The sequence below is a fragment of the Musa acuminata genome, chromosome BXJ1-5 (assembly GCF_036884655.1).
Source record: "Musa acuminata AAA Group cultivar baxijiao chromosome BXJ1-5, Cavendish_Baxijiao_AAA, whole genome shotgun sequence".
NCBI classification, from domain to species: Eukaryota; Viridiplantae; Streptophyta; class Magnoliopsida; order Zingiberales; family Musaceae; genus Musa; species Musa acuminata.
The window spans coordinates 45,549,500-45,571,291 of NC_088331.1; the positions used below are offsets into that span (position 1 = coordinate 45,549,500).

The 21,792-nt window shown below is 37.7% G+C and overlaps 2 protein-coding genes across 2 annotated transcripts; both read right to left on the reverse strand.

Annotated features, from left to right (window-relative positions):
• Positions 1–1,433: 1,433 nt before the first annotated feature.
• On the reverse strand, positions 1,434–13,054 carry LOC135674567 (type I inositol polyphosphate 5-phosphatase 13-like). The gene is made up of 11 exons (XM_065184526.1): positions 11,861–13,054; positions 9,687–9,939; positions 8,783–9,593; positions 7,290–7,414; positions 7,040–7,124; positions 4,639–4,804; positions 4,472–4,509; positions 4,090–4,357; positions 3,742–3,865; positions 3,291–3,651; positions 1,434–2,187 (listed from the first exon to the last, which is right to left on the reverse strand). Exons 1-11 carry the CDS (start codon positions 12,864–12,866, stop codon positions 1,885–1,887), a joined length of 3,540 nt encoding a protein of 1,179 aa, XP_065040598.1. The 5' UTR covers positions 12,867–13,054; the 3' UTR covers positions 1,434–1,884.
• A 624-nt stretch (positions 13,055–13,678) lies between these two features.
• On the reverse strand, positions 13,679–20,401 carry LOC135674568 (fimbrin-2-like). Its single transcript, XM_065184527.1, has 14 exons — positions 20,152–20,401; positions 19,871–20,056; positions 19,558–19,784; positions 19,291–19,462; positions 18,482–18,520; positions 18,239–18,307; positions 18,006–18,122; positions 17,171–17,385; positions 16,358–16,513; positions 16,054–16,253; positions 15,680–15,837; positions 15,040–15,136; positions 14,225–14,316; positions 13,679–14,116 (listed from the first exon to the last, which is right to left on the reverse strand). Exons 1-14 carry the CDS (start codon positions 20,236–20,238, stop codon positions 13,931–13,933), a joined length of 2,001 nt encoding a protein of 666 aa, XP_065040599.1. The 5' UTR covers positions 20,239–20,401; the 3' UTR covers positions 13,679–13,930.
• Positions 20,402–21,792: the final 1,391 nt, after the last annotated feature.

Here is a 21,792-nt window from a genome sequence, read left to right on the forward strand (position 1 = left end):
GTATATATGTCATGTTAGATGGGACTAATTTAAAGGCATTTCTCATTCAATCCCCCCCCCCCCCCCAAAAAAAATAACTTCAATAAATTGATCATCTTATCATTTCTATTTTACTCTTAAAGGATCCAAATATCGTATCGAATAAACAAAAATTAGATACTAATTTATATCATATTTTTTTAATATAAAACATTTTTGGTTTATTATTTGTGGTGGTCATAAGCTGGATTCCAATCTCTCTCTCTCTAACTCCTTGAACAGTTGAGATACCCAACACATGTAATTAATTAGTGGTAGAGCAAAGCAATCGAGGAAGCTAATCATTGTCTATCTCTCTAACTCTCTTTTGTGCCGTACTCTCCAGCGATGAGGTATCTATCTGCAGCTATGTGCAGAGTCTATCGTGTGCAGGTCTCCACTCAGTGCTAACGAAGCTAAAGCTGCAGCTACTGTAGTATACCGTTCTTGTGAGCTTTGGCAGAAGCTGCCACTATTCCATGCTTTGATTGCATGACTTCATTTTAGCTTTAGGTGTAGTACAAGTACAGAAGCTATCACTGTAGTAGATAACTGCTTGCGAGTGCTGAAAAGGAGGTGATCGATGGTATCCTACTTCTTTTTCTCTTTGCATTTTTTAGGTTTTTGGAGTAATTCAAATCTTCTTTTTGATTTTTTGGAAAAAAAGATTCATTAAATTTCATTAGCACATTCGTCTTTTGTTAGGAATATGAATATATAGATCATATGTTATTTAACAAATTAAGCTTTAGATACAGTGAAATCGATAAAAAACTGGTGCATACGATCGCATCGATCATTATACGGATGCACCATTCGATAATACGAATCTGATATCGTATTGATCTGACTTACTAATGAGACCGATATGAGGATGAGATTTAGGATCTTGGGTTGAAGAATAATTGTAATAATTACTCGACAACAAAAAAAAAAATTTATGATTAGTTTTTTGTCTTTTCCTTTGTGTTCTTTAGGAAAATGACATTGTGAACCTCAACAAATGCATTTCCTGTTTTTCTCCGAGGAAAACGGCAGCAGAATCAAATGATTGAAATAGCATGATGGGAATTTTGTTTCTTTCTAGCTGTGTTCTGAACTATTTGTTGGAGGACAATAACAAGTTGTTTGCTGCAGCAGTGCAGTTCAATCTGTCGATGAATCTTCAATCACGAGGAATCCAAGCAAGATAAGCCGCAATAGATATGGCAGCTATCCACTTGTTTCCTTGTGTGTGCTGATCATTAAGCTGAGCTAATCTCAAACATGACATAGTTCCAAGCTTGATGTAATTTGTCCTCAACTTTAGAATCTTTGTTGACCATGGCAGATCACTATACAGTCCTAAGCAGTATACAGATTGTAAGCACAAGATTCGATTGACCGAAAATGTACATACTAAATTGCAAGTATGGTGTGACAATTATGGATCAATGCCATTGCAGGAAACCATGGTACCATTCACATGTCCACAGAACACCATGTTCTTACAGGTGAACAACTCAAACAATGGTACACTCAGCTAATTAGCATGACAAAGGGCTATGAAACTATGCCGTGTCGACCTAATTCACAAATCTAGGTGAATGTAACTTTAGATGCATAATGCTATGTCTACAAGACCCACATGAAAAAGAAAAATCCTCTAATTTAAGTACATTTGTAAGACCGTGGAATTGCCGGAAAGAACTGATTTGGGCTTTCTCTCCGAGGAACATGTATTTTGAGCTGTGCAGGTGGAGGATGTACCGAAAGAAGCAAAATTTGTTTTCTTGACCATAATGTTATTTTCCGATAGGTAGGCAACATTCATCTTATCTTTCATGTGCAATCTCATGGACATCTCATAACTCCTCTGGGTAACTGCTAGTCTTTGACATCAGATCTTTGTTGATTGCTTGGTTGACTTCTTCTCGAAGTACCTCTTCTATCACCAGAGTCAGACCTGAATGAGAAAGAGTGACGAACATGGACCCTGTGACTATTGTGCCTGGTTGTACCAGTGCCTGTGATATTCACTGATAGTTCCACTTCTTTGTCCCTGGTATTTTCAGTCCACCAATTCTGTGGGACTCCATCAACAGATTGTTCCTGGGTGAGGACATCTTCATGATGGACAGAAACATCTATTGTTTGTCCAGGTTTGAGTATGCCGACTGCTGGTTGAACCTAAATAGAGAAAAATAGAGATAGAGAGCAAGATGAAAGATGCCTGATGTCATGCGCAGGCAAAACCAACATAGATGCTGATCTAGCAGAAGTTTAGTAAATGATGGCAAGACAAGAATGTCTAAGAACTATAATAGTCTAACAGAGATGACTTAATATTGGAAAGATCAATGATTCTTTTACGATCCCCTTGTGGCACAGTTCCCCAGAGAAAAAGTACTGACTTTGCTAATCAAGTACTTGGAGAATATGAAAGTGCATTTAGAAATTTGAGTGTGCCAGATTGAATTTTTTTGGATAACTGTTATAACGCATTGCGTCTATCATAATTTGAACTTCTAATATATCGGCACCATGATAAGGGATTTCCTTTTTGATTTAGGCTACCAGGGTTCAAGTTTTGGAGACAAATCTCTCAGCTTGTAGAGTTAAGTTGCATTTATTAATCCTCCATATATCTCAGATTGGTGGGAGCATCATGCATAGGCTGCTTACTGTATATGGTCATTATTGGATCAGGTCACTACTCAGTTCATTGGGTGATAAACTCAATTCATCCCTAATTCTGACCAAATTGGATCTCAAATCAGATGAGGTTACAGCGGATTTAGGGGCATCCCTATATATATACCACACTTATATAAACATCATGTGCTGTTTTAAATAACTTACATAATGAAAAAGTCTCACAGTTCAAAATTCATTAAAAGAATCACAGATCCTATTATGCAGAATAACACATTTAGTTTAGGAAACAAATACATGCTACAAAAAAATAAAGATAGCAATGCAATGCGGCAAATGAACTTGTTGATTTGAGAAAACAATAACCTTAAATCAATCTCACATCCTAACAAAACTGTCTTTCCTCAAGTTCTCCAAATCGAGAACACTGGGGGGCAACCAAAAAATCAGTGATGTCCAACTTCTTTTATCCATTAGACAAATTACAGAAGCAGTCTAACAATGTATCAGTATTAACGCACAGCTACTAAATTACTAATCTAGGATACTGCATAGTGAGAGGAAAAATAAATGTCACAAAGAAAACATGATATGAAATTATTTATTTGTCAGTTATAAATTAGGAAGCCAGAATGTACCTCAAGCCAGTTAGGAAAGCCGAAGGAGCATCTAGCACATAGCTTAGGTGAATTTTCATCCCCCTGAATGATGTACTCGCCTTCGCAAATAATTTGGAAGATAGCTTTGTACTTCTCAGACTTGTTTGTGATGCGAAGGGTGCCAATCTCTTGGTTTTTCAGGATGATGTCATTTGTGCCGACACTAAAGTCTGGAATAGCACGAGATTCTTCAAGATAGGACCTTATTTTCCCAAGAGACATTGTTATTTGTCCCCATACTTCCCTCCTTATCAATTCATCTGCATGTGCAATTTCCACAGAGAATATGCATCTCACAGGCTTGTGATCACTATCAGTAACATCCATACATGCTTCATACCTAGTAAGATAAGATGCCATGTTCATTAGTGACAAACATTGTTGCTTTTGATTCTGCAAAATATACTTCAAAGTTCAAACAGAATTTTACAGTGTGATTGATGAAACCACAGGGCACTCTAATGAGCATTCGGCCACCGAAATTGAACGGCTATCACGATACAATACTCTGTCACACCAAGCAGGAATTCGCTTCTTTTCACTGGAATCATATCCTAAGAAAGCAATTAACAACTTATCTTCATTGAATGTCATAAGAAACAACAATGGTAAAATTTAAAACCAAGTAGCTTGCCAACCGAACAATAAACAACCACTCATCACATCATATCTTCGTCGGTATAAGATATAATCTTACCTAAAATTATTTAATAATTAACCTTCACATTCTCATCCAGAAAAACTGATCTACACAAAATTAATTATGTTACAAGCATACCTGATAAGCCCGGTTGGTGCCTTTCGAACTTGTACGTTGGAGGAAATTTAATTTGCCCTTCACGCATTCCTTGGAAGACTTTACCTGCTTTCATTTCTGCTCGGAGCTGATCCTTTTCTCTTAGCCAATCAAAGCATCTCTGAGAAACCATGTCCCTGGCTTCATCATAAGTGATACTATGAAGCCGATAATTAAAATCACCAAGAAAAACGACCATGTCAGCTTCGGACAGCTCAGGTCTCCCATCATCAGGTTGAGATCCTGTAACCTGCCAATGCCATAAAGTAGTTATATTTGATATACACTTAACTGCATCAACAAATAAAGACTGAAAGAGTTACCTAATACAACTGATTTTAAAGTAATAAGATTTATTACATACATTTACCCCACGGTTCAACTGAACAGACGTAGGACCAGCTGCACCAGATATAAAACACACGTATTAAAATGAAGCTGCAAATATTGTATTGGCACACAGATAAATGTGTTCCATATCCATGCTAATGTCATATTCCCACTATGTGCTTAGAGATGCGAATTGCAAACCTGCGGCTCCATGAAGTCCTGTGGTTGGCCGGCTGAAAGCCATTGTTCGATAAACATGATCAAAGTCAGCATTCCGCCTGCTAACTGCTTCCAGATGTGCAGCAAAATGACAGTTCACAAAACATATTATCCGATCATAGACTCTCATCCTCAAACCTACAGCACCCTGTATGAAATCCTTAGACCATGAGTAATTTTCCTTTTCATTTGGACTTAAAGATGAATTGATACTCAGCTATCAGATATGGCCAATAACGAAGGAAAGATAAAGCATGACTCATAGAAGCACTAAATCAAAACAAACTGAGACAAATATGATTCACATAATATACAATTCCACATTTAAATCTCTTTGCGCAACTTATCCAACATAATTAAGTGATAGACAAGCAACAACCAAACAAAATGATCTGCAGCAACTTTATAACACATTTTTTTCCGGTAATTCTTTTAGCCCCACTTCACTTCAAATTATCTGGGACGAAACTATAAAATTTGATGCACAAATTGCATATATACATCATAATACATCAAGTCAATACACATCAATTGTTACGTTTTGATGCATATTTCTGTAAGAAGTTCAAATGCAACACACGTACATAATTACTTTAACTAAAAGAAATGTGTAAAATGAGTACACACATCCATGTGAGTTTTCTTGACACACAGATTTGACTACTATAATGAAAATTGATGCATAGGTGAAAGTCCTTTGCCCAATCAACAAATATTTATCAATTTCTAAATCTGGTTGGAGTTCTAGGTACATGACAGATTTTCTCCACATGAGTTTTCCTCACACATAGATTTGGTCACTAGAAAGAAATTCAATTCATAGGCGAAAGTCCTTCTACCAAATGAAAAAAAAATCCCCTATTTCCAAGATCTGATTTAGAGTTATAAGTACATGACAGACTTTTTTCTGCTTCTACATTTAATAATAGAACACACAGATCTGATCATTTTAATCAAATAAGGAGTCAGAAATTACTTTCGGATGAAAACAATCCATATAGCCAGCTTCACTTCCTGGTGTATATATTTTGCAGTTGGGATTGACTATTTTTATGCAGTGATAAATCATACATATATATTTGGGAACACTAACCAAGACCATATTGATATCTTGCTTGTTTCGAAGTGTACTGTGGGAGCATTTGGTATTGGCATAAGTTGATTGCAAGTTAGAGGATGGTCCTTGGTACAACGGTAAAGTTGCTCTTTTGTGACATGAAAAACTAGAGTTCAAGTTAAGGAACAATCGGATTTAAGACTGCACTGGATGCGCCTCGTGTAACTGGATGATAAAAAACAGAATAGGATAACTTGGAGGACAAGGAGTAGGCCTCACATATTCTCACTCATTATATATATATATATATATATATATATATATATATATATATATATATATATATATATATATACACACACACACACACATACACATATTCACACACACACGTGTGCATGTTTCAGAAGTGAACTAATTGTGCACTTACAAAATAATATATATAAGAATATCATTCTCTTTTGAACAACCAAGTTATCTTCTTTTATCCAAAATCCAACAGAAAATCCAAGCTAGAATTTTCCGCTTCTTAAAATTGAGGTAAGATGGTTCAAAAATTCCTGTATTAAGCTAGAATGAAGTATAAGTTATTTTATTTGTCTTCTATTGTTACTACAGGTTTGTTGATTCAAGAAGTTCATCTGAAACAATAGAAATAATGATATGATATGAAAAGGAAATGCTAACATGATTCTAGTAAATTTTGACCAATTTGAAACTCTTCATAAAAGGTAAAAAAGAGCTTTAATACAGAAATGAAAATAATGGGAATTCTAGCTGGATCTTCACAATTCTTCGTTTCTTTTTTGAGCAAAAAGACGTCACACAATTTTGCTTGTAACTACATTAGCACATAAAAGGCTGTGGAAAGAAAATTAGTCATTATTCTGGGAAATATAAGGCCAGAAGTGACTTCAGCATTGTAAATGACCGAGTAAAATTGATAATTATATGATGAATCAAGTGTAGATTTGTTTCAGAGTCAAGAAGGCATGCTTAGCTTGCTCTTAATCTAGAAATTTTCACCTTAGATGACAACTCTAGACTACTAGATTGCTACATCATTTTTCCAGAAACACCTGGCAGTAAATATGATTTGTCTCTCTGGCACAGCTTTGTGCTGACGAAGCAGCTGTATAAGTTGCATGTCTTTTGAAAATTTTAAGCCAAAAATGTATCACCAAAATCTTTATCCCATGTGTGTTGTATGTTCTGTACTTGAAAGTCAATCATGTATATTGTAGAATAATGCCTTTTTTTTATTCCCAAAAGGAAACTAAAACAAGATGCAAGATAAGAACTGAAAGCAAAGAGTTCTATGAGTACCTTGTTACCGATTGCACGCCCAAACCCACATGGCACCGCTGCAGCATCAACATCACCAATATATGGTCGAAGGCTCTTCCTGGCCCTAGAAAATTATAGAATAGAGACATTATACATGATGGACTAATAGGATAAAATACAGACAAGCTAGATGTTTGATTGATGTGCTTAGAAAGATTTAAATAGACATACAATTAATCCAAAATAAGAAATTTCCTATTTCTTCAGAATGGCTGATTTTAATGCTCACCATGCAGCAATTAGTAACCCTGCCAACTGCCTGGAACCAACACGTTGGAAAGATGTTCCTTCGTCTAAGGTCTTGCCAATGGTACCCAACCACCATTGCCCATTGGCACTCCCCTCAAGTCCTACCTAAAATTGTTGAAATGTACCAAACATAAGTCTTGATCTTCAAAGAAACCTGACTGCTGGAACACTAAAACACCATGAGCATTTGAAATTTGATAGCAAAAGTGACCTAAGTTTAAAGGTCATATTCCATTAGATTAAGAATGTCTGTAGATCATTACTTGATGAATTTTGCCAGGTTATCAGAGAAATAACTGTTTCAGATATCTGATTTTTATGTTCATAATAGTATTAGTATACCAACTTTTAAACTCTTAAAAGGAGATCCTTTGATGCTCAATTATCATATAGACCTTACCTTATTTTCCTGAAATCACAAGAGTGAAATGCAAGTTATCATCACCACCAAGATCTAAACCATGATATGAGAACATAATGGGTTGAACATATTTTCTCAATCAGCTAATAACATAAGAAGAAACCTAAGATCTCTTCCTAACCAGATAAATATAGACAAATTATGACTTTGCTGTCAATTAGAAGGGCATTTGGTAAGTAGGTCTACAATTTTTATTTTAGCTCATGTAGTCAAGAGTAGACTTCTAAATTTTCATTCCACTGGATGGGAGTAAATTTTAATGAGAAACAGACAAGTTCAATACTAGCAAGTTGTTTTCTTCTACAAGGTAAGACTACGTCAGATTTTATATTCAAAAACCACAAAGTTTTCCACATATGTGATTCTTGATCAGGTGGACAAATATTTGTTCATATGGTTTACAATTCTCAGCATCTAATACATGTTGGTGTCTACTGCAATGAGAACATTGGCTCAGTCCTCGTACATATCTGCGTTAGCATGTGAAGAGTAACTAAAGGACTCCAATGACAGCACATGGTTATGAACCCTTGATTCAAGAATCTAATTGTGGTATGGGGAAATGTTGGCTACTAGTCTACATATACATGAAGGCCTTGGCCACAATAAAAATGTTTATATGACAATTTTATAACGAAGAAATAAATGGTTATGTGAAGCACAGGTCACACTCTTAGTTAAGTGACATGCAAAATTTAAGTGACATGCTCAATAGCTATATGCTTGATCCTTTCTCTTAGTTAAGCTCATCAATCACATTTCAATAAACTACAGAAATTAGTTGAAATAAGTGATGTGAGATTGTAGCACTTATTAATAGATTGGTGATAAGAATAAAAATCATTTCTAAGAACAACAGTTTGCTTTCAGTGGTCTACTAAAGATGGATCTTACTAAAAATAGAAGCAATAAGACACTCATCTTATGTCAATAATCTAGAAAAATAGATAAAACAAGAATTTCTAATCTTCACTATCAATGATGCTTTATGGTAGGTAGTGTATGGCGTGAGGCGTCATATGCCAGAATAGATCAGTGCAAAAATATCTTACAGTTTCTTTAGCAGCAGCCATTGCCAGGAATCCAGCCCCCATTTCTACCTCTTGCAATCCTACAACAACTAATCCAACCTCTGATGCAGCACCACCCAACCAGATTATGAGTGAATCATGAGATGCTCTTTCTTGTCCAACATTCCATGTTCCAGTCAAGATCTTAATGTTTTCATATTTTGCATAAGACTGCTCCCTGTTAGCAAACTCTGTTCTCAACAAATCATCAATAGGTCCAGGAGATCTTATATTCCACCCACGTATGCCACCATGATGTGCCAGTGTGAACAGATACGCACCTCCGACTACCATTTTTATAACAGGACTACCATGTGCAACCCACTCTCCAATCAGATTTCCATCCAGATCCATAACCTGAACTTTGCCGCTAACATAGCCTACCCATACCCGTGGCCCATATGTGCAAATGGATTGTACAGAAGAAGAATGATGCTGAACTTCTTGCAATCTATTCCCACTTCCATCCCACAGGATTACCGATCCATTTGTGCACCCAGTCCAGATTATACCATCCATCGATATAGCTAGGGCTTCTGTTCTCCGATTATCTTCTCCGAATGTTCCCTTTACTGCAGCTCTGCGAACAGCATCAGCTGCTCCCATCAGGGCATTCCGAGAACGCTGAAAAAAACTAACTGAACCTTGTGACTTTTCCTTCTTTGATGATGAAACAAATTTTATCTTCATTTCATCCTCAACGTATGGATCTTGTGCAGATGGTAGCTCAACCCGAGTCACTACCTGGCCATCAATACCAAACACTTTCAAAAGATCCCTTGTACGAGAATCCCTGAATGATAACAAATAGGTTATCCAAATTAACAGAATAAGCCTGAAATCTGACCAGCACTAAGGGATTTCACAAAAACACTAATGAACATACCATAATGCAAAGGTTAGACTACCGGCACTCCATACTTTGGACTTGCAATTATCAGATGCCATATGCTTCACATCTACAGCAGGCAAGTTGCACACACCACCCACGGTGACTTGGCTTCTAAGATCAATATATGACCTCTCAACTAGCAAAGCAGCCATATGTCTTTCTTCCGCAGAAAGAGAAAGGGCCTTTCCAATGGCATCCCAAGGCCAGGCCCTTATGACTCCGCCCTCAGAACCTGACCATATTTCACCTGGAGTTGAAAATCCATTATATGCCAGAATTAATAAGCTCCAAAAACATTTAGGGCACTACTTTTTGTTGAAACCGATGAAGAAAAGTAGAGCATTAAACAATCTTTCTTAGCATTTTAGAAAATAGACCATTAAATATAAATCAAAGAAACAGATAGATGGAAGACCAACCAGAGGATAATTTTAGCCATTATCCAACAACTAATAAAGTTAAGGTTCGTAGTTAAAATGCATTCAAACTGCAGATTAAAGTCTTAGATGTTGATTCATTGAATTTACAGAAAAACAGCCCCTTTCTTCTACTGGTATGAGATCACAATACTGGCTTCTTTGCTAATGCTCCACCTATTGCTGTCACCCGAATGCTTCTACCTCTTAGTGAATTGGTTGATTCCCCAAACATCCTCATCTGCATTTTGCCTGGGGAAGAGGTAACTTTTAACCCAAGCACCAGAAGGGAAAGGGGGATGAAGTCCTTCTCAATAGCCAGTCAATGTATGAGCTTATACATACATACTATTATTGAAATCTTGACCTTAGAACCAGGGTTTATCAACTTGATTAATGCCAACTTTTGTAGAATCATAAAAGTTTAAAGCAGAAAAACATAAAAAGATACTTGGGGCTTGGCAGCATGCACTGATAGTAAAGACATTATATATGGATGATAATGACAACGAAACTGAATAGGAACTGTTAAACTTGAGTTCAAAATGACTGATTATATTTTTATCAACAAATTTCAAGAAAAAAAATGCAAGCATCAGACACATGCATATATTTACTAAATTTTACCATGGCTCAAAGGTTGGAAGATTGGAGCCTAGCAGAGATAGTAAAGTCTGATGGGAGTCAGGAGACCTGTGCTGATTTGAACATTTTGCTCAAATTATTCTATCATCACAAAGAACATTCAACAAAGCCAAGGAACAGTCAAGTTCCAATAAATTTGTCTACATGAATCCTATTTAACATTAAGCAGACTAACTCGACAAAGCCCTGATGCAAGTAGTGCACAAACTGACAAACAGAATTTGAGCAAAAGGTGGCCCAGAAATAGTCAAAATCACCTTCATGTCAAATAGTACCTGTAAATTAGCAAGAACAGGAGAGATTTGAGCCTCAAATTTTAAAGTTGATGTGAGTCAAATTTGTGGACCATTATGATTGGCCGACACACTAAATCATTCTGTACTGATATTTGTACTGGAAAACTTCATTACAAATATCAGCAAAAGATCATGATGTGTCTTGTACCAATATATGTAGCATCAATGGCAGTGTAGGCTGATGCACTTGTTGCAAGCACCATCATGCCATTGCATACCAGTAACTGGAGTGCATCTGGTTTCTTAAGCACACAGGCACAACTGCACCCAAACAACTCATAAGATTATAATATATAAACAACATCACAGATCATATAATGCCTATTGGGTCAAACAAAAAAATTGATGTTTTTAGATACAATGTTATATTCAATTTAGCACATGATACATCTTCTGAAGATAAGTGATACACATCTTGACAAAAGTCATGGGCTTTGTTTCAAACAAAATCAATGGTCCTTTCTAAGAGAAAAATGACTTCTTTTGCTGTTCATCAATTGGCACTGATGCTGCCACCTGAAACCTTAAGTTGTGCCCATGCCCTAGTTCTGCATGGATATGATTTTTCTGTTTTTTTTCTCTATTCCAAAATCCTCCCTGTCCTAGATTTATGTTGTTCATAAAAAGATTGTATTTGCAGAAATTATGAGATGACGGCTAATTTCACCAAAGAAGGAAGAATAGAAGCAAATGTTTTTCTTCCTTTATCAAATCTCACCAAGACAGTAATAAATGCAATCAGTTTCTTTAGCACATCTCATAAAAAAAGACAGGACTAATTGCAAAGTTAATGTTGTTGGACGGTAATTACCATAAGATGTGATAACCATGGATAGCACAGGAGATCGTTGATGTGCCGGCCAGGAAAGGCCTTCTCTAAATGGAGGGGCACCACCAATAGCAGAAGCAACACCACCGTCATCCAGAGAAGAATTTGCGCTGGTCGGCTGGTCCATCTTCCATGACCGAATCTTCCCATCCTTGTGTCCGCTCCAGATCAAGCCATTGGCAACGTCCACCACCAAGCAGAGCGTCGGCGAGGTGCGGCAAGACTCACTGAAAGGGGCACTCTTCTCGTCGCCCCTCTTCACCGTGACGCCGGGCCCCAAACTGTCAAACGCGTCCTTGCGGTTCCACACTCGAAGGCCCGACTCCTGGCCCGCCCAGAGCTGAGAGGTAGTGCAGGCGATGGTGCGGAGGAAGGAACCAGCCTGGGTTTCGCGCAGCGGGTGCGGGCGCACCTCGATGGCGGGGGGCCGGTCGGGGTGAATGGCGGAGCGGTGGGGCACGCGGAAGATGCCGACGCCCCCGCCGTTGCCCATGAACTCGGGGATAGTGCCGGGGGTGCCGCCGTACTCGGACATGACGCGCTCGAGGGTGAGGGAGCCATCGCTGTCGGAGAGGGAGGAGCCACCCCGGTGGCAGTCGATGGAGAAGGGATTGCCGAAGGAGACAGGGGCGGTGGGGGCATGCTGGTGGTGGTGGTGCGGTGGGGAGGGGACGGAAGGGGGCAGCTGCTGGGAGAGGGGGAACCGGATTTCCTCGACGGAGGAAGAGTGCTTGTGGCGATGATGGTGGGAAGGAGGAGAGGAGGAGTTGTAGTGGCCGCAGGAGAGGGCGCGGGGGGCGGCGGCGTTATCGGAGGGAGAGGAAAGGGTGTCGTCGTCGAGGCTGTGCTTGCGGCGGGCAGAAGTGCTGAGGACGGCGTCGCGGCTGAGGGGCTGACTGTAGGATTTGCCCTTCCGCTGCGGCGCGCTGCTCCGGCCCGCGGCCTCAGCCTCTGCCTCCTTCTCCTCCTCCTTCTTCCTCTCGTCCATCAATCAAGAACAGAGAAGAAGAAAGGAAACAAAGACCAAGATCACGATTGCTGCGATCTATATGATCATCGGATCATCGATTGTTGGTTGTTATTAGTGCGTCACTTGACTGTCTTCTTCTCCTTCGGTAGGAATGGGTGGAAAGGAGACGGAGGAGAGGCACATGGGAGGCCACGAAGAAGAGAGAGGGTGGGGGTGGGGGGGTGGGGGGGGGATGCAGTCGGAGATGCAGGCGGCGACATGCACGCGGGAGATTACAGGCGGCAGCGGGCCCCTCCACCCGTTTGGTTTTTGTTCTGCCGAAGCGAAGGAAACTATTCTTTTTCCTTTTTATTATTAAAATGGTGGGGTCCATCTGGCGACGTGTTCACCTGATACCGGTGCTACGTCAATCTCGGGGCCCATCTCTCCCCACCAGGAAAATAGAGAGAGCTCTCTTTCATACCACGCGGCTCTTTCAATGGATCTGATACGCCCCCCCGTGGGCAAGCACGAATCTCAACCACGAGAATTCCAATCGTGACGCCCGCTGATGATGTACGTACCAATTCAAGTCTGCATCGAAACATATCCAATCCAATTGGGAGTGAATATACCACTTTAAAATGAATCCGATGAGTGCATATCAAGTCAAAACCTCTAAATTCTTTTATACTACTAAAAACCTCATATCATGTAAGTTAAGCTAGCATAAATCTGATATCATAATCGTATGTTACACTCGAAACAATATATAACGAATGATACATACTAATGCATCAGGTACATATGAAATGCGAAGATTAAAAATGATTTCGCCGCCTCAAAGGAAATAAAGGTAACAACAACTGAGTTTTGGGTTAGTATATACAACCACATCATCCAGAAATAAACATCATCACATATCATTTAACGAGCAACACAAAGCATACAAACCCAGCTTTAAGCGAAAAAGCAAGCTTGCTATTGTGTAGTTCCACTACTGCATCAAACATTTTAGTGGCTGGTGGAGGAGCAAGAAAGAAAAGAAAAGAAGATTCTTGTCAGATGATATTGTTAGAATATGAGGTGTGGCCGATTCAGAATTATCTGCCTCCACTATCATCTAAAGAAGACTCTGATGCAGTGTCATCTAAAGCTGAGGTCGAGGTGGTTTCAGATGAACTCCCGTTTTCACCATCCGAGAACGCAGTTCTGTCCTCTGTGATTGGTCTCTTCAAGCACCAGTACATGATGCTAGCTGTCAGAGTAAGCATCATCTTTTGATTCACCTGATGGAGTAAATCATTGAGGATAAGGAACGATGTTATCAGTAGGTGGAGAAAAAAAAATTATCTGATTGTAGGTTGGTTTCATTTTTATCCACTTTATGAAGTTACCTCCAGTATGTCTTCTGGAAGCAAAAACACAGAGCAACCAAGCTTCCTTGCGACCGAGATAATATAAGATGCATTCATTTTCTTTTCTTCATCTGCATTTGTTCCACATATTAGACATTAAATTTTCAAAAGAGAAAGCAAAAGGTAATCTTGATTTGTAAAATTACATTACCTCTTAAAATGAAATGCATATTAATAAAATTGCTGAATAAAAGAAACAATACCTGAAGATAATATCTGCTTTCCTTGACTAGAACATTAGTATCAAGTTCCAATTTGTTGGTAAATTTCTTAGTAATTTGAACAGAAACATGGATGCATCTCAGTCGAAATACCAACTCATCCTAAATTATATAAAGCTATGCAATATGATATTTTCATCTTTTAGTTTAGAACTATTTGCAACCTGATTGACTGGTTCAGTTTGTTTGGCATCCACATAGGAAAGACCGAGAATAATGTTCTGGAAATCAACATGGACCAGTCAGAGGGTCATACCAATCAGCTTTACTAGATGGAATAACAATAATAACTCAATAAGATAATGACAAACCACATGCAAAACAAAACTGATAATCAAATTCTAAATCTACCACAAGTGCAACAATGTCTCCCACTACCTCCTGCATCCCTAATTCAAATTGACTCATCCCACCGAACGAGTGCATCTATGTCTCCTTTAGAGATTTCCAAAGAAAACTTATAAAAGATTATGTGGATGCTGCACAAACATAACTATAGAGGATAACAGAGATGATAGATAAAACAAGAAAACTGAGAAATCATTTTTGTTCGTACATAAAGATTTGAGTTACCTCTCTCTCCTTTAGTTACAAGGCTCCAATTCACAACTCGAGGTTCAACAGCACTTAGCAAGTCAAGGAAAAAAATTCCACTTGAAAGACTTCTATCCTGTAAATTGGTAAAATAAATGATATTAAATTTGGCTGAGATTGCTCTTTGTGACAACATTTGATGATCTGTGTTAAAATTCTACAAGAAATTACAAGAAACAAAATAAGTAATCACATTAGTAAGTAAAATAAAATTTTGTTAACATTTTTTTCCATTCTGTTAATTGCGGATTGCAACATTAAGAGCCATAACACACAATTGTGTAATTAAACATACAGTACTGCATATAACTGGACTGACTACATCCTATACATTGAATAGTTAGTGGAACTTAAGAAAAATAGAAAACCATAAACATATAAAAGCCTTTTCCTAGTACACGAGTTCAAAAATATAACCAAGTCAAGATGAAAAAGCACATCAATTATAATTTATAGAATAATGAGTTTCTAATAAAACCATAACCAGTGAAAATAGAGCTTTATTAGTTAAAAGTTGCATAAGCTTCTCTTATTCCACTTAACATTAAACCAGAATGTTAGGATCCAGAACAAGTACAATGTACATCCACAAAGCTTTGAGATTAGGAAAATATAGTACCTTAAAGCTGTCCATGCGTGAATGCCTTCCAGAATTCTTTACTCTATCATTAGCCCAATTCAATATATCAACGTCTTTTATCTCCTTTTCACGAGAATGGAATCTCAAATTCTTTAAAAGTTGGAGAATGTTGTATCTCATCAATTGCCACAGAAAAGCTTAAACAAAAATGTAAATAGATTTATTAGAACTTTAAATCACAAAGATATAGCCTAACTGCCAATAGTCTAAAGGAAAGCCTTTTAATGCTAGCTGTTCTACTACTGAGCTCTGCTATAAATAACTAACATGATACGCTTTGCCCAAATTTAAGGATCAGATATTTTAATTCTTAGGAAAACTGCTAATGGGATTGTAAATATTCTAATGCTTACCCAATATGAGTTTCTTGTTCCCTTGCACAATATCATTTCCAGCAATGTTAACCAGGGAAAATTTCAATTGTTTCCCAATCTTGACAACTTGATTGCAGTTCTCTACTTTTTTGAATGGCATTTTAATAGGAGGTTTGTTTGCAGACTTCCAACAAACTATACCTGGAGCAACTTTGTCAAGGGCCTCTAGAAGGACCCATCTGCAAGTTTAAAGTAATATATCAGTTGAAATTACAGCTCCAATTATCCTAACAGTGATAGACATAAACTAGTACAGAAAGCATAAGATCCATAAACAGTTTACCCTGTTCTAAGATCTTCAAATACATTGTTTATATATGTTGGGATTCCAAGACTATTGATCCATAACCGAAATGCTCTTTCCTCCCTTGAAACTTGTGGATCATCAGAATTTGCTTCAAGAAATGTGATCTGTTTCATCTGTGATGATAGGCCATTCCTGCAGATAATGAATAAGATATAGCTCTTAATAAATGGTGATTAAATATATGTATTTTTTGTATGGCTTATAGGTCAAAGATCTACCGTATATGGTACATGTAAAAGAAAATAAACTCATACAGCTATAATACAGACCAAACCATTAGAATTACGTTAACACCCAGAATTGATATGTATAGGCAAATACTTGGACAAAATTTATGTTATTGCTGATTCTGAAATACTGTGAGCTTTATAAATCTATGTTGCCAACAAAAAAGAACAATGCATAAAGTGAAGTTTCACTCCCTTAGGCATCTCATCTTATTACAAATCTGAAAGAAACAATAAAAAATAATGCAAACGCATTCTTTATTTATCTACACATAATGCTTACAAGAAGATAGCATTCCCTTTATCTCTAGGCCAGTCTTATCCTATGAACAGTGGAGGTCACCACCGTCGATTCTTTTTCAGGTAAATTGGTGTAATAGAAACACATGTGAAAGTATAAATATAAATTAGAATAGGCTTAGATGCGATTTATCTTCCAAGAGGACATAAACCATGTAACTGCAAATTTTAACTAAATGTGAATGCTATGAAAATGATAAACTAAGCATGCTAGTAAACATCTTCACCCATTCTCTAAATTAATTAGGCCAATTACCCTCACCTTTTCTGAAAAATATGGGCAACAAAGGCAAGGTTAAGATTTGGTGAACCTTCAACAATGTCCTTTGGAGTCAGATATCTTTTGCAACCCATCCTATCTGCATGCTCAAGAACTAATTTTGCTCTTTCAAGAAGTTCCTTCACAGTACTTGGGTAAGGCTTCCTACTATACTCTGGAGCCAAAACATTTAGCAAACAAGCGTAGGCCTCCCCATCCTGCAGTGGGGAACATCACTGATGAATTAGCTATTACTATCAGAATGCTACCATAAAACCAATGTCAATACTTAATCTTATGTCTCCAAAGATAATTGCATTAAGTTATGGAAAATAAAATTAAAACGAGCTTAAAGAAAAAGAAATGGGAAAAGGAAAGATGAAAGCTTTGAGATTGAGTTCAGCTACATGCCCCAAAGTTCCATCTACAAGTGGTGAGATCACACCTACCTGATCTCTCCACACTGCATGTCATGTGGGAATGCCACATCATATGATAAAGTTACTGGGATGGAACTTTGGTTAAAGGAGCACTTATAAAAAGATTATAGAGGGACAAAATTGATAAAGAGCTTTTCTTGGAATTTATGATTGGTAAGTGAATCCTACAATTTTCTGATAACAAGTTAAGAATTTACGTCATTTTTCATAACACAACATTGGGAATACATAAATCCTTTTCTTCATTTAGGTGGCAGGGATTATTTGGAGTCTCCGAGGAAGGAAAATGTAAAGAGAGAAGATGGTAGGGTTGGTTGATAAATAGATATAGAAATGAATAAGAGGAAGAGTCTTTGATAGACTAAAGAGGTCATAAAAGGTTTTTGAATTGGTGTTACCTTCACATCTGATGAGAAGTTGGTTATCAATCTCCTGAAGCCACCTTTCTTTAATTGAAAGTTCATCCACCTAAGCAAAATCTTCTCTGGTGACAGACTCATCAGCTCTTCAACGTCCTGTAGATCCAAATGAATCAAGGGTAGTTTACTTGACATACTTTGCAATGCAAAACTTACAAACCCCTGACTATTTTTAAGATAAAATAGCTACAACAACAAGAAACATCACGGACCTTGCTATCACCAATTAACTCTACAAGCTGAGGAGTTTTCTTTAGGTTTACATCTGCTAGCAGTTGAATCTGATGGCAGCATTTTCAGAAACAGAGGTTAACATCATTATCCAAGAATAATTTTTGGAGAAATCTCAAAAGTAACTGTTTTTTAGTTGCGATAGTAAACGATTTGCATATGTTCAAGAAGAAAGAAAGATAATAAAGTTTAAGACTGCATTGCACAAAATTAAAAGAACTTACCTTGATAATTTGAGATATTAGTCCAAGTACAAGGTGAGGCTGCAAGCATAAATCAACAGTAAGTGCTTGGTTTACAGAAACTTTTCCAAACAAAAGGAACAGTAGAAGTTTGAGAAAACAAAAATATAACTATGTTATACAGTGTAAGTTGGGTTGCAATTTTCTCACATCATGAGATAGTTTAGATACTCAAAATGTTACTATTCACAGTTGGAGGATAATACCATGTAAATAGTAACATCAATATCCAATTGAACATTATCAGAATTGATTTATCTAGTGCAACATAGTGAGGCATAGTATCATAATATCAATAAAGATATCAGGTATGATCAAATGTGGATAAACAATTATGAGATATAAGGTCCAACAGCTACTGAGAAGTGACATAATCAGGAAGGCAAATGGATCAAGACAGCAGTTCAGGCATTAAAGACAAGCTTCCCAATCCGATAGCCAAAACTGAGCATTTCTTAAAGTAACAAATAGGCAACTTAAACATGGTAGTAATCAGTTTCTGAGGGCAGATCCTCCTATTAGCAACATATGCGACGTAAAAGACTCTTGGTTCTGGGCAAACTGTAGGAGAACAATGACAAGCTACACCCTCAAATTAATCAAGGAGTCCTTGAATTAGACAAGTAGCAAGTAGAGAATTAACTAAATACAGGAAAAGGGACACAAAATTGTACTTTTGAAAACATTACTCATACTTAACAAGACCAAGAAGCTCTGCAGCACATTCCTAGGAACTCGACAATTCCAAGGCTGAATTAGACCAGAAGCAGTGGCGAGTAATATAAACTCACCCTCCCTTCAGCTAAGTCCTGTGTCCCAATATTAACGAGAGTACAGCCAATGGCCTTGGCCGAGTGAAGGCACAGAGTATGGTTCTCGTTCTTCTCCCATGGGTTCAGCTCTCTCTTCGTGTTGATCGCCCGCTCGTCGATGGTCCCCGGAGCAGCTATGTTGATGAGTTTACTTCACATGCAATACCAAACATCAACATTCCTTCCCAATTAACGGACTCCACAATAAACCAAGGATAAGATAACAGGGAGAGGTCCGAGGATCACCAGAGGAGAACACCATCCTTGGAGATCTCGAACAGGTCGTTGGTCATCGGATCGATAGGGAGGTACTTCTTGAGGAAGGGGTCCTCGCCAAGGTAGCTATTGATGTGGGAGACGTAGGAGGACTTCTCGGACTCGCTGATGGTATGGAGCAGAGTAGTGGTGGCGGCCTTGAGGAAGGCCGAGGACGAGTTCTTCGCTCCAACCCTCCCTTGCATCTTCAAATACACCTTCAGAATAAACAAACAAATAAAAAATCTAAGAACCCCCAAGTCGCCAAAGGTTCAGCCAACGAAGAAGAGTGTTTTTCCCGGACCCGAAGGAAGAGCTCGAAGTCGACTTGGTGGTCGAGATCAGGGAAGGACTCTCCCAAGAGGACAGCCCTCTCGTCCTCGGAGAGGCCGTCGCCGGCGATCTTGAGCTTCGACATGGCGACGGAGAGATCCCGAACAGTAAGCGGCCCTCCGTCGCCACCGCCACTACTGGTTCGTATGGACAAGAACTGTTATCGGAGAAAACGGAAGCAGAATGATGAGAAGGAGAAGGAGGCAAGAAATGATCCGAAGTAGAAGAAGCGGTATGGCTAGAATAGTATACCTGGGATTTGAGGGAGCGGAGCTCGACCTGGGTGAACTGGTTGTGGAGCGAGGGATCGGAGACGACGACGCCTTCAAAGCCGGCCATTGATTTGATTATTACCGGGTATCCCTCTTCTGGCTGTTCTTCTTCCTTGCTTGCTTGCTTCTTCTTGATGGGGTGGGGAAGGGGGAATGGCTAAAAGGAGGCAGAGTAGAGGTTGGTTGAGGAGAGACGGAATGGGGAAGGGAACGAGAGCGAGTGGGACAGTATGTAGCAGATCAAAGCTCGGTTAGGGAGAGAGAGGAATTGTAACGGAAAGGCAGGCGGTGAGGCGTACGGAACGGAGGCTTCCTGTCCGAATTCAAATTATCAAGGCATAGTTTCATATTTACCCCTCCGAAGTCAATTATTTTACTATTTACCCCTCTAAATTTAAATTTAATTTATTTATCCTCTAAAACCTAAAAAATCCCATCAGCTGTCATTATTTCTAACTTAATTGAAACTTTATTTGATATTTATATCCTTCAAAAATTAGTTACGTATATATATATATATATATATATATATATATATATATATATATATATATATATATATATATATATATATATATATATATATATATATATATATATATATATATATATATATATATATATATATATTATATATATATAATTCAAATGAGTTGATATTAATATAGCCCGGAGAATATTAATTTTTGAAGGTTTATATATATTTTACTTAAGTTTTTTATTTCTAGAGGAAAGAATGGTAAAAACCCTAACAGTTAATCTCCATCATAATCTTATAAATGGTTATCAAATATTATTTTTTTTATTTCATAAAATTATATTGAATGAATTAATCTCTTAATCGACATATATTAATCTTGTCCAACCCAATATTAGTGGAAGATTTGTGTACTGAGTTTATTTTTTTAAATCGAACGATACGATCAGAACGTCATAAATAAACTAGTATTGGATTAAAATTTAGATCATTAATATTATATTACTCTTTAACAACTACTAAATATATGTTGGATCGACGAAAATCTATAATTTTAGTATTTTTTCACGATATAACACTAAATTTTTACCAACTAAATTAATTAGCAACTTTAAAATCTAGATGAGGAGCAGAACGAAGGAATCTAAAAACATAAAAGTATTCTTTTAGCTTGAGACTAGAAAGAAAGCAGATGAGGAAGACTTGGGTTCAAATGGGGATTCATTTTGGTTGGTCTACAACCTACAAAGCTGCAGAAAACAGGAAGGATCAATGGAGGATACTACTCCATTATTATACCATACACCAGTTTCCTGGTGATGCTGACAGCTACTACTCCATCCAAAGAGATTTGAATCACTGCAAAGAACAGAAGAAAAAGAAGGAAGGAAATGGGAGCATTTGGACCATAAGAAAAGGTATCAGTGTTACCCTTCTACTTTATCATCATTGCAGCAGTTCATATTAGAGGACTTGCGGGGACTCAATGCATGCCACTTTACATCAAACATTGGTGTCCTTTTGAGTGAGGCAAGTCCTTAGTTCATTATTTGTGATTCTCATAGATTTCAGAGCCCCTCATTACTCCATCCAAATTATGTGTTTCTTGATTTTTCGATACTTAGTTAGTTTTGTATAAGTCAT